Here is a 12,255-nt window from a genome sequence, read left to right as displayed (position 1 = left end):
GAATGGTAAAACCTATAATCTTTTCACAGATAATCAAGAGTTGCTTGTAGTACCTCCACTGCCGTTATTTCTACTCTCATAAAAATAACCCACCTCACACTTTCATGTTTCATTTTAGATCATTTCATAAACCCTATCATTAATCCCAGAGCTTTAGGTATATAGTAAGCACCATGATATGCCCTGATATGTGTATTTATTGGATTTGCATTTCTATTCATATCATAACTATATCCAAACTGCACCTGCAGATTCCCTGTATCAGCAGCCATCTGAAAGGCACAGATTTTAATTCTACTTTAATGCAGAGCTCCTAAATTTGAGCAGATGCTTGAAAGTACATTTCAGCCAGTGTGGTGGCTCATAAGACTCACTGTTTTTTTGTCTCAGTCTTGCATAGAGCTAAAACTTACAGAGTTAGCACTTATTTGACTGATTGATGATCACTGGTCCCACTCCCACCTCCACCCGCCACCCCGTGATCAAAATTTCCTAAAGCTGCTCTGATTCCAAGAATGATCAGGGCTGGACTCATAAACAGATTTACCAGGAAGCTTAAGCCTCGGGGCCTCTCAATGTGTATGGGCCTCTTCCAAAGCCCTGGGAGGTGCTCTAAAGGTTTGTAATTTTATATTCTTTTCCTTGAGGCAGACTGTGTAAGTGTTAGACCCCACAAATCCCGGATCCATCCACAGTGGGCCTAATGTAACTTGACTGCCAATCGCAAGGCAAGCACTAAATAAACTGTGAACTCTTTATAATGTGAAGTTAAGGAGAATTAATCATGTCACAATCATGCCCACAGATCAGGCTTTCCTTCCTCTCCAGCAGAGGTACTCCTGTTGGTCTACAAGGAAACGGAGCATGACATGGAAGGAAGAGACACCCATCTTTGGAAAGGACAGGCTCTAAGTCCTTAAAGAAACCAGAGGGGAAATTCCAGTCTTTTCCAGTGTGTGTGGAAATCAGGTAGGCTCAGACCCGAGGGGCAGGACTGGTAATCCTGAGTACATACCAGGCCACCTTCCACAGATAAATCAACTTTCTCTGACTTTACGGCATGCACGTCTTATCTGGCCTCTTTGCAAAGAAAATTTTCTGTCCATCCTTCTGCTAAATTTAAATACCTTTCAATGCAGTAAAATTACCTTCTAAGCAATCATTAAAGAGAAATGGCTTACGTGCAAATGCCTGCAGTGAATATTTGAAAGCATAATCACTAACTGACAGTTCTAACCCAGAGTTGCCAGATTCCCGTGTATTTTGATGGAGGTAGAGGTTGAGGGCAGGGAGGTGAGAGAGGATTAAAGCAAGAGGGAACCCGAAGAGGAGCCTGAAACATGAAAGCCCACTCTGCAGACCGCATGGCTTGGCCGGGCGGCACGTTGTTTCAGGCTATAAGCCACACACACAGCAGAGCGGCACCACCAGGTGGTCCCATATTGCAGCCAGACAAGCAGACAGGAAGCCTGGAAAAATGGATGTGAGCATGAGATGTTCACTTATCTACACCACCTTCCCTCCTGCTCACCTCTGCAGGCTCTCCACGTTCCAGTGTGCATTCGGGTCATAATTCCTGATTCAGAGAGTGGATACAAGGCCTGGTTTGAGACTTAAACACTAGGTAGCACTAGCTTCCTTCGGACACCTGTCTGTCTGGGTTTAGGGCTTCTCTGGGCAGTAGCAGGCTCTCCTCTCCCTGACCAGCCAAGGAGTCCAGATCATCTTCCTAGCACTTCCTCTCTTTCTGTTCTGTGTCCACCTGCCCTAGTGGCCTATGAACCTGAGCCCTTCTGCCAAGTTCTCGTAGGCAGGTGGACTCTCCTGTGGGGCTAGATCCATGAAGCAGCCGAGCCCCAGGGACGTACTGATCCCTACTCCAAAACAGACCCTCTTTCGTACCACCATTAGCCACCGGAACTGACCCCTGTGCAACTTGCTGCCTTGACAGCGGGGCCACAGATACTGCCAAAGCCATCCTTTATGTCATTTATGTCTAAACTTGAATCATGTGGCTCCAGACCCCATTACAGGCAACGTCAGCAGCAGTGTGATAAAACAGGAGGTCCAGGCCACCCTGCACCTAGCAGTGCTGGCTGTCGTCAGTCAGCAGGCTGCCCCTCCTCAGCTGGCTCACTGAGGACAGCTTTCTTGCTAAGGCTCTTTCGGCTGCAAGGGAGAAGCAGGAACAGGCCGCAGAGCAGCAGCAGTGTTCAGATAGTGAGGAAGACCTGGCTATTGTGGTTACTTTATCCTCTGGCCCATCAGGCACGGGCAAGCCCAAGTCTGAAAGCCAGTCTCCGTTAGAACTTTGCTTCAATCTCAGGTGAAAAAAAGATACCTTCCCCAAACCAGCCTCCGGCAAATGGGGAAATGGTCTCATCCTGAATTGACCTAAAAACTATTTTCCCTTACAAACCACATTTAAATTAAGAGACCTGCGAGGAAGCTCTGTATTTCACTTTTTCCAAAGACAGACTAGCTTGTGAGAACAAAAGACAGAAGAAGGTCTTAGCAAATCACAGTTGATAACCAATTCTGCCGGAAGTGTAGGGAAGACTCCTTTATCATCTCATCAAAGAAATGTTCATTATTCTAACATGTAGTCAACAACAGAAGCCGACTGGATTGAGAAGACATCAATACTATTACCATTACAGGCTGTATTGTGTTATACTGATGGGAACTGAGGTTCTGGGAATATTTGGGGTAAAGAACATCCCCAATTTGCCTGACCACATCCAGTGAAGTGTGTGTGGTAAAATATTTAAGATGTGGAATGTAGTCAAAGTGCAAAGATTTTCCATTCAGATGGGATATCTATCTATCTAGATAGATAGATAGATAGATAGGTAAATATGAATTACTATGGTAATTCATGTTCCTTATAGTATATCTCTTTGTACTTACTTCAACTTAGATTTCACACAGACAGTACCTACCAGTTACTCTTGTTGAATATAGGTTCATAGGCTTTGGAAATGGACTTCTCTGGTAGGTGAGCAATGGCTAATTAACAAAAGACACCAAAAATACACTCCCGGAACACAGAGAATTAGTTTAGGTGAAGATACTTACAGCAACAAGGCTGTTTAAACCACATACGGATTTATTTTAACATAACGTCCTCCTTGCACACGAGAGAAGAGGACAGAGATCATGAATATAATTTTTCATCTATTTAAAATACCGTGCTTTTATTTTAAGTACTTCTTTACCCTGAAGATTAACTGATAGCAACTCAGAAAGCATCATGGAGCTACTGGAAATGAATTTTGAGTCCTCTAAAGCAATAGATCCCTCCCTCCTCCCCGCCCCCTCCACAAACCTTCCCTCCCACCTTGCATATGCTTTCAGCACTGGACTCATTTAAAGGGAACCACGTGTCCTCGACAATTTGGCTAAAAAGGTTAAAGAACTCCATAAAACAACATGAAAGAAATAACACATCCTTCTCTGATACAGAAGTTCTCAAAAGGGTTACGCACAGGCCACCTGTGTGAGACTCACCTGAAGGTGCTTATTTAAAAAGACGGTATCACGCCAAGATGCGCTGACTTAGAGGGCTGGGAATCTGCATTCTTAAGAAGCTGCCCAGTGTATCATCAAGACGCTGGCAGGCAAGGACCACTGATTTACCATAAATTGCCATGTGTCTGCACTCAGCTGCTGGCCCCTACTCACCAGGTGGACTCCCATGTCCTGCTGCAGCTGTGGCAATTGCAAAAGCAGAAGCAGGCGAAACAGAGCAGTGGGAGTTGTCGGCGGTCTGTCCTGGTTATTTCAAAAGAATGGAAATGGCATGGTGAGACAGTTGGATAATATAACGTAATAAAAATTCTCATTTTCATTCCAGCACTGGATGAATGCAAATACCCTGCATTGTCCTTATTAATAGGCAAATAACAAGATTCTATATTAGCAAGTCCATTCTAGGTATAGCCCCAAGAGGAATGAAAGCATATATCTACACAAAAACTTATACGTGAACATCCATAGCAGCATTATTCATAACAGCCAAAAAATAAAAACAATCAAATGTCCACCAACTGGTGAAATGATAAACCAAATCAAAAATTCTCATACAAGGGAATATCATCTAGCCACAAAAAGGAATGAAGTACTAATACATACTACAACATGAATGTACCTTGAAAACATCATGCTAAGTGAACGTCAGTCATAAAGAGTCACATATTGTATGATCCCATTTACATTAAATGTCCTGATTAGGTAAATCCATAGAGACAGAGAGTAAATTAGTGGTTTCCAGGGGCTGGCGGGGAGATGGGAATGGGGAGTGACTACTAATGAGGACATGGTCCCTTAGTGGGGGAGGGGATGAAAATGTTCTGGAATGAGATAGTAGTCATGGCTGCCCAGCCTTGTGAATATATAAAAACCACTGAACTGTGTATTTTAAAAGGGTGAATCTTATGGTATGTGAACTTTATCTCAATATAAAAAATATTTTTTAAAAATATTCTACACTTTACTGATGGAATTTTCTTCTCAAAGTACCTTTAGAAGCAGAGATGGGTTCTTAAACCGAAGGATGCACTCGGCACCTTTAGGCAGCCCCTCTCACTCAGATGCTTACACACAGCATTGGCTAATATTGCTGACAACCTCACTGTTTTTCTCACTCAGGCTTTTAGTGAAGATAGCTCACTGTGATTCTGTGATTTTTTATTAGTTTGCCCCTAAAGTTATATAGTCATGCTTAAAATAAATAAGAGGGGAAGCAAAGAGCTGCTTAATGTACCCAAGCATGAAAGCAAAGAACAGCTCTACCCTCTCCTTCAGCAGTAGCCTGAAAACATTTGTGAAGCAAGGTGGCAAGTAGACAGATGAACAGGCAAAATTCAGCTACACAGTGAGAAAATGTGTGATACTGTCCCCATTTGGATCCACCGTATTATCACAGATTTTGGCTTTCTTCCTGTGTCGCTGGGATTTAGTCAGATCAGGAAAGAAACAAAGGACTTAGTTAATCCACAAACAGGATGAGGATTTCCAAATGATGTTTACATAAATTTAAAAACATTTTAAATGAATATAAACATATGAAAGAGACCGTACTAAAACAGAGCTCTAATAATAGTAACCAAGTGGACAGCATTTAATCTTGCCTTGGTAAAGTTTTGCTTTCACAGACTTTGGCCCCAAACTCTTACAGGTTTAATGAACTCAAGGGAGTCTGTCCCACATGGCAATGGTCAAAGAAGTTGCCAAGGCTTGGACTGACCAAGCCTCTAAGAAGAGTAAAGAGATTTGGCTAATTCCATAGTAGTCCTATAACAAGCCAGGGAATCTAGCTTGTTACCCTTGGTTTTTCAGAGCTATCCAAATGTCAGGGTGACCCATGACGGACCAGGAGCCCCAAAGGGCTAATATCCATCAGGGCAAAACTGCTGACAACAGTCTGACCCAGACTAGCTTCTCTTGGAGGTGATGGCAATGAAAACAGCTTCCACCACGAGGCTAAGGCTGCAAATGAAAGGACCCTTTGGAGCCATGCACTCTATCTTTTGCTAAACTGCCTTACTTAAAGCAGGAGTATGAGAGTCAGAAAACGTCTACGTTTTACATGGGTTACTTAGGGTGAATCTGGTTTCATAATTGAATAATTTTCTCTTCCAACTTGAAATAATTGGCTTGAGGAGAAAAGAAGAAAACATTTCTAAAACAACTGTAATTTGGATATATTTATTTGAGCAATGAGGAGATAAAAGATTTCTGTCTTTTGTTCTGTCTTCCCTCCAATTAGAAAACATTTGGTATATTCTAAAACAAATTATGGGATAATGTTTTATAATTTTCATAACTATAGAAAAGATACCAGATTCTGCCACTAGTAATAATGAAGATTGGCGCTCCATGCAACTGGACTTTATTTTAGCTGAAACAGTGTTCTTAATAAGGTCCCCCCCGACAATTCTGTGTCCCAGATGAACCTATTTAATACAGACTACACTGGGATTCATGGTAAGGTATCAGAGTCTGGGAACATTTTGGTGAAACCAGCACTGAAATTCAATCAACTAGCAACTAAGAACAGGCTTCTCAATTCAGGTTACTCCACACAAAGTGTCATGCAATGATGGGGTCAAATAAATATTGGTTATACTAATGACATACTCTCTAATCATTTATTTTCTACTACTTGGTCCTACAGTAACATTTGCTTCCCATTACTTTTCATAACTGAGACTAAAAATGTTCGGGGAGTGAAACAGTAAGGCAAACAAAAGATTCAGGAGCTAGAATCATCCCTCGCTTGAGTGTTTCTGAGTCCCTTTCTGAGCGCTCACCTCCGGGCTGGCGGTAGCGGAGGTGCCGAGGAGTTGAGGGTGACCTGCAAGGTGAAGGTTCGGTGGCATCTGCCGCGGGGGAGCTTTCCACTCCTGCTCGGTCCACCGGTGCAGACTCCAGCACTGCTGCTTTAAAACATCATGAATTTTAACAACCAGGCCATGAATTCAAGAGCTTCTTGTCAGTATCATGCATGGAAACACAAAAGTTCATTATGGATAATAAGCATTTCATGTTAGTCTACATTTTTAAAGGACTTTATCATGAAATCGAGTCACTCTTCCTGGCGGAATGTTAACGACACGAAGTCTAACTGTGGCTCATCTCCTCACCTGTCTTGCTGACCCTGCTGAGCCTGGTTGATCCTCCCAAGCCCCTTTTGTTCAACACAACAGATGTTACGGATAAAAAGAAGAGGATATGCAGTGGCTTCCCCGCCCTCCAGAATGTTTCTCCCTTCTTGGAGTGGGAAAAGAGGGACTTTTTCCAGATGGTAAATGAAAATTGGGACTTCATTAGTTCTTTGCCTAGCTTGCTCCCTTAAGACAATTCAAGGAGCCCCCCTGCCTAAGGATCTACGGCTGTACTGTCCAAAATGGTAACCCGAGCCCAAAGTGGCTATGTCAGTTTAAATGAAAACTCAATTTAAGCGAATATTTCACTTCCTCACTTGCACTGGCCACACTTCAAGTGCTCAGTAGCCACGTGTGGTGAGTGGCTACAGTACTGAACAGCATTTCCATCCTCCTAGAAGGTTCTATTGGGTAGCCCTGTCCGAGAGCTACGGATCAGCAGGAAGCAAGTGGAAATTTTTACAATGAACAGTTGAGAGATTTTTAAGATAATCTGTGCCTCTTCGCTGCAGCTAACATCCCATGAGTAAAAGAAACAGTCCAGAGTCACATTTAAGCTATTACCACACCCCTTGCGCTAGCTTAGTAACCAGGTAAAATTACAACTTTGTGTGTGTTCTTTTCAGGAAAAGCACTACAAGAATGTCATAAATTTCCAACAACTCTTCCATTTCTTTTTCCTTGGGCTTTTCATCAACCGACAAAAGCTGTATCACCTCCACTAGTTTTCCATTTACCCCTGTCAGCAGAGCTACTCTCAACTCAACTCCCTTTACCATTCTATTCAAGATTTCACTCAACAAACTTGACAAAATCCCTAATAACTTCACATAAAGCCATTTTTACACTTGCATGTGATTTACTCCCTTAGAAATATGGCCCCAAGTCAGCTCTTTTGAAAAACAAAGGGGCCAGGGAAGGGAAATGGTTAGAATCTTTCCTCCAATGACATAATTACAGTCAAGCTGGCAATAATGCAGGATGGAGACATAAAAATCAGTGCTTAGCTGTTAGTTTTATTATTTTCTAAATAACTCCCTCAAAATGCAGTAATAGAAGGCATCTGCTTCGCAAGAGCAAGCAGAATATCAAATGTATGTCCTTGGTCTGATTCAACCATTCATTCCTCTGAGGCAAATGAGCAAATCATTTAGTCAGCAATTACACTGAACCCAAAAAACTTCCCAGCGAGAGAGCTGGACAGGCCCCGAAAGTCCACTGAAAGAACAGGAAAGCACAGACTAACACTGTAAGCAAACGGGCACCTACAGAGAGGAGAAACCATGCCAGCACTGTGGGGGGAAAGAAGCGTTTCCTTCTGCCAGGTTCACTTTCAGTCAAGTTCCATGCCAAGCAGCTTTGCCTGCAGAACGAGTGGGCAGATGTGGGCTCAAAACAAATGCTAAAATTGGGAGCACTTTCAGCCCACAGGCAGGCAATTTTCAAACTAAGAATACAGAAACAGACACTAGTGATGTGGGTCGTGCAGCGATGCTTAGACTGGTTGCACAGCCATGGCCCAAGAGAACGCTGATGGGGTAAGAGACCCAAACACAGTGAGTGAGCTGCCCCATGGCTCTCCTTTCTTGCCTGCTGTTGGTTATGTTTTTTGTTGAGATCTCACCACTGGGTGGAATCTGGATGTGAGCTGGGCTGATATTTGTGCTTTTTAGAAGGACCCAGGATAGCAGAAGGTGGGGACTTCGTGGTAGGAAGAAAGAGGGGCACTAATGAATGTTGGGTGAGCCTGGAACAGATCTGGGGACTGGGGGGGGGGTGAAACCAACTGCATTATTTTTCCCTCCGAAGTTCACAGTCTTGCTCATTTTGAGGGATATTTCCTATTTCTCTTCTTTCCCTTCATGTCATTTGAAGTTCTCTTGCCAGGATATATTGCAAGGCTGGCATTATAACTGCAATGACAATAAAACTGGACAAAGGTTACTAGCATTTTTCAAAGAGCGTACCCTGAAACTGTCTAGCTGGACAGTAGTGAGGGAGACCCACGACCTCAGTATGGGCCTAATGGTGAAGCTGAACTCGTGCAATGAGGTTTGTGGAGTTGCATCCTGAGGTGAAAAGCAGAAACTGTACAAACTCTTGGCACAGGGTTTCTTATTCAAGTCTGCCAGCTGTCTTAAGTGTTACCATTATGCAAAGCACACGCAAACATCTTTCAAATTAAAGACAGATCATTGTCTCCCTTTACTTTGCCAACTGGAATTTTCAAGACTAGATAGCAGAGTTAATACGGCAGCACTCTTGGCTTCTGTAGACATTCTGTGCATGCGCGCGTGCGCACACACACACAGACACAGACACAACTTGTCAGGCTGACACTGAAGTAAAGTGTTTCATCCATGACTTTTCTAGAACTATTCATGATCAGTATTGCCTATATACCAATGCAAAATAAAAGGAAAAACTAGATCTATAATTCCTTTGTTTCACCTTTTCAGAAAAATGCCAAAGAGCTCCCTAGACCCCAGTATAATTCTAAGCTTTCTATTCACAGTGTCTCTTTTATGAGGATCCACAGGATAAATTATTCTCAAGTCTCAGGAGCAAGAAAAGATGTGCCTGCACACCAATCTATTCTTAGCTTTCAATATGAATCACATAACTGATTACATTCAGAACCAAAATCAGAGTGACTTTAGGAACTGCAGAGGACCACACAGTACTCACTTGTTCACTAACCATACCCATGGCCTCATACGATTTTCCTCCATTGCCTGATTTCCTTATCTATTTTAGTTTTAATCCAGTGTACCATGTGCCTCTTTGAACTACCACCTTAAATACTTTTAAGAACAAGATGGGAAGTAAATACATTAACAATAATCAGAAGACAGCTACAGAAAGAGAAAAAAAATCAAGATGCTGGGCTTCCCTGGTGGCGCAGTGGTTGAGAGTCCGCCTTCCGATGCAGGGGACATGGGTTCGTGCCCCGGTCCAGGAAGATCCCACATGCCACGGAACGGCTGGGCCCGTGAGCCATGGCCGCTGAGGCTGCGTGTCCGGAGCCTGTGCTCCGCAACAGGAGAGGCCACAACAGTGAGAGGCCCGCGTACCACACACAAAAAATCAAGATGCAATGAGGTGGCCAAAAACAAAGTGTTTAATAGAAGGATTGCTGGAGGGGGGCGGAAATCATGGTAAAAATGAGAGATAAAGGGGCACATATTAGTGGGTAGACGTGACTAAGACACATGGGGCAGAAGAGAGGACACCTCTGGAGATGATGTTGGCTCTAATGGGCTTCAACAAGTGCCATGGGCCACACATGGACACAACCCTGGAATGTCCCCACCTCCCACAGTGAGAGGAGCTCTGTATTTAACCTTGACCTGGGAACTGCAAAATCATATTTCTACCCCGCGAACCACGTGGATAAACTGACCCTTGAAATTCTAACTGCAAATCATCTGTTTGGGGAAAATCCAGTGGAGAAACACAGAGGCATTAAGTCCTCAACTTTGGCTATTTCTCTAATGTGAGAAAGAACCTACTATTTCTGCCACACCATTATTCATGGACCCTCTCCATCTGCTGGGCCCTGGTCAGAAATGATCCAAGCTGCTACATAACAAGCTCTCTAGCTGATGCTAGCTGTGCCCACAATGATCCCTGATCCCACCTCTGCCCAACACCTACACTGACAAGTCTTTGCAGCCTTTGTCAGTGTCATTCCCTGGGAGCTTGATCTAGTACTTTCTCATTTATCTTGGTCTCCCCAAGTCTAACCTTTTTCCAGCTTATCATTCCTGGGGAAAAACTAGTGATTCCTCCCAGTGATCACACCTCTATCTGAGACAGCAGGCCAAACAGATGTTACGATATGGTATTGGACCAACACTATGCACTTTGGGCTTGGACTTCAAAGACCAGAACTAGGGAACTTGGTGACCACTGTGGAACAATCCATGTAAGTGTACGAATTAATCAAGATGGGTAATGGGCAGCTTGACTGAGGACCTTTAGAACTATGACATGTACTTAGTCTATAATGCAGAAAGGAATAGATTTTTCGTTTGCTCCTCTATTCAAGAAAAAAGTTAATACCTATACTACTAAGCATTAGCCAAATTAAAATGCAATCTCTGGGAAATTGCGAAAAAGGAGAAACATTCTCACTGTACTCCTGTTAGGAGGCCACTATCAAAAGAAAGAAAATATTAAGTGTTGGCAAGGATGCAGCGAAATTGGAACTCTGTACACTGTTGATGGGAATGTAAATGATGTAGGCACTATCAAAAACAAAAATTTCCTCAAAAAATTAAAAATAGAATTACCATATGATCTAGCAATCTCATTTTTGGGTATATATGCAAAAGAATGGAAAGCAGGATCTTGAAGAGATAACTGCATACACATGTACACTGCAGTATTATTCACAGTAGCCAAGAGATGGAAGCAACCCAAATGTCCATCAATAGAGGAACGGATAAAGAAAATATGGAGTATATATACAATGGAATATTGTTCAGCCTTAAGAAAGAAGAAAATCCTGGCACATGTTACAGCATGGATGAACCTTGAGGACATTATGCTACATGAAATAAGACAGTCACAAAAAGGCAAATACTGTGTGATTTCACTTATATGAGGCATAAAAAATAGTCAAACTTGGGACTTGCCTGGTGGCGCAGTGCTTAAGAATCCGCCTGCCAATGCAGGGGACATAGGTTCAAGCCCTGGTCCGGGAAGATCCCACATGTCGCGGAGCAACTAAGCCCGTGTGCCACAACTAATGAGCCTGCGCTCTAGAGCCCGCGAGCCACAACTACTGAGCCCGCATGCCACAACTACTGAAGTCTGCGTGCCACAACTACTGAAGTCTGTGTGCTTAGGGCCTGTGCTCAGCAACAAGACAAGCCATCACAATGAGAAGCCCACACACCACAACGAAGAGTAGCTCCTGCTCACCACAACGAAGAGTAGCCCCTGCTCACTGCAACTAGAGAAAGCCTGCACGCAGCAATGAAGACCCAACGCAGCCAAAAGTAAATAAATAATTTTTTTTAAAAAAGTAATCAAACTCATAGAAACAGAAAGAAGATGGTGGTTGCCAAGGGCTGGGGGGGAGGGAGAAATGCAGAGTTGTTCAATGGATGTAGAGTTTCAGTTTTGCAAGATGAAAAAGTTCTAAGTATGTATTGCACAACAATGCGAATATACTTAACACCACTGAACTGTACACTTAATGGCTAAGATGGCCAAAAAGAAGGAGGAGGAAGAGGAGGATTCTTCAGGAGAGTTTTAGTAAGTTTACTAGATGCTAGAAAGCCCCAGGAAGACTAGTAGCAGGGTTTCCTCTACAGAGCTGCACATGGCGTCAAAACTGGACAAAAGCTGCCCCTTCAGAAGCATTGGTCACTCCTGCTCTCAGAAATGGGTTTCACCACTGGGGGTTACCATCAGCCCTTTGCTCAGAGGTTCTCTTTGCCCATTAGTTTGCCTGTTTCCTCTGTCCAACTGAGACAAGAAGGAAAAGGGCAGAGCAGAACCCTTAAAGGAATGACACAACCATGTAGAAGAACAGGATACCACAAAAAACACTTAGAACCTACTAAGCCCAAGATGG

At 43.2% G+C, this 12,255-nt stretch overlaps 1 protein-coding gene across 2 annotated transcripts in view; it reads right to left on the bottom strand.

The window, feature by feature from the left end:
• RASGRF2 (Ras protein specific guanine nucleotide releasing factor 2) overlaps positions 1-12,255 on the bottom strand; it is a 228,502-nt gene that overhangs the window by 88,474 nt on the left and 127,773 nt on the right. The window contains exons 16-17 of one of the 2 annotated variants that reach the window (XM_079918349.1): positions 6,315-6,443; positions 3,685-3,774 (exon numbers count right to left, since the gene is read on the bottom strand). In XM_079918349.1, the coding sequence (XP_079774475.1) occupies positions 3,685-3,774; positions 6,315-6,443 (219 nt within the window). The remainder of the gene's footprint in view (positions 1-3,684; positions 3,775-6,314; positions 6,444-12,255) is intronic. The other variant, XM_079918350.1, reaches the window with a different exon arrangement.

Source organism: Stenella coeruleoalba (assembly GCF_951394435.1).
Source record: "Stenella coeruleoalba genome assembly, chromosome: 3".
Classification (NCBI taxonomy): Eukaryota; Metazoa; Chordata; class Mammalia; order Artiodactyla; family Delphinidae; genus Stenella; species Stenella coeruleoalba.
The sequence above is the reverse complement of the archived record's forward strand: the minus strand, read 5'-3'. Positions and strand labels throughout refer to the sequence as shown.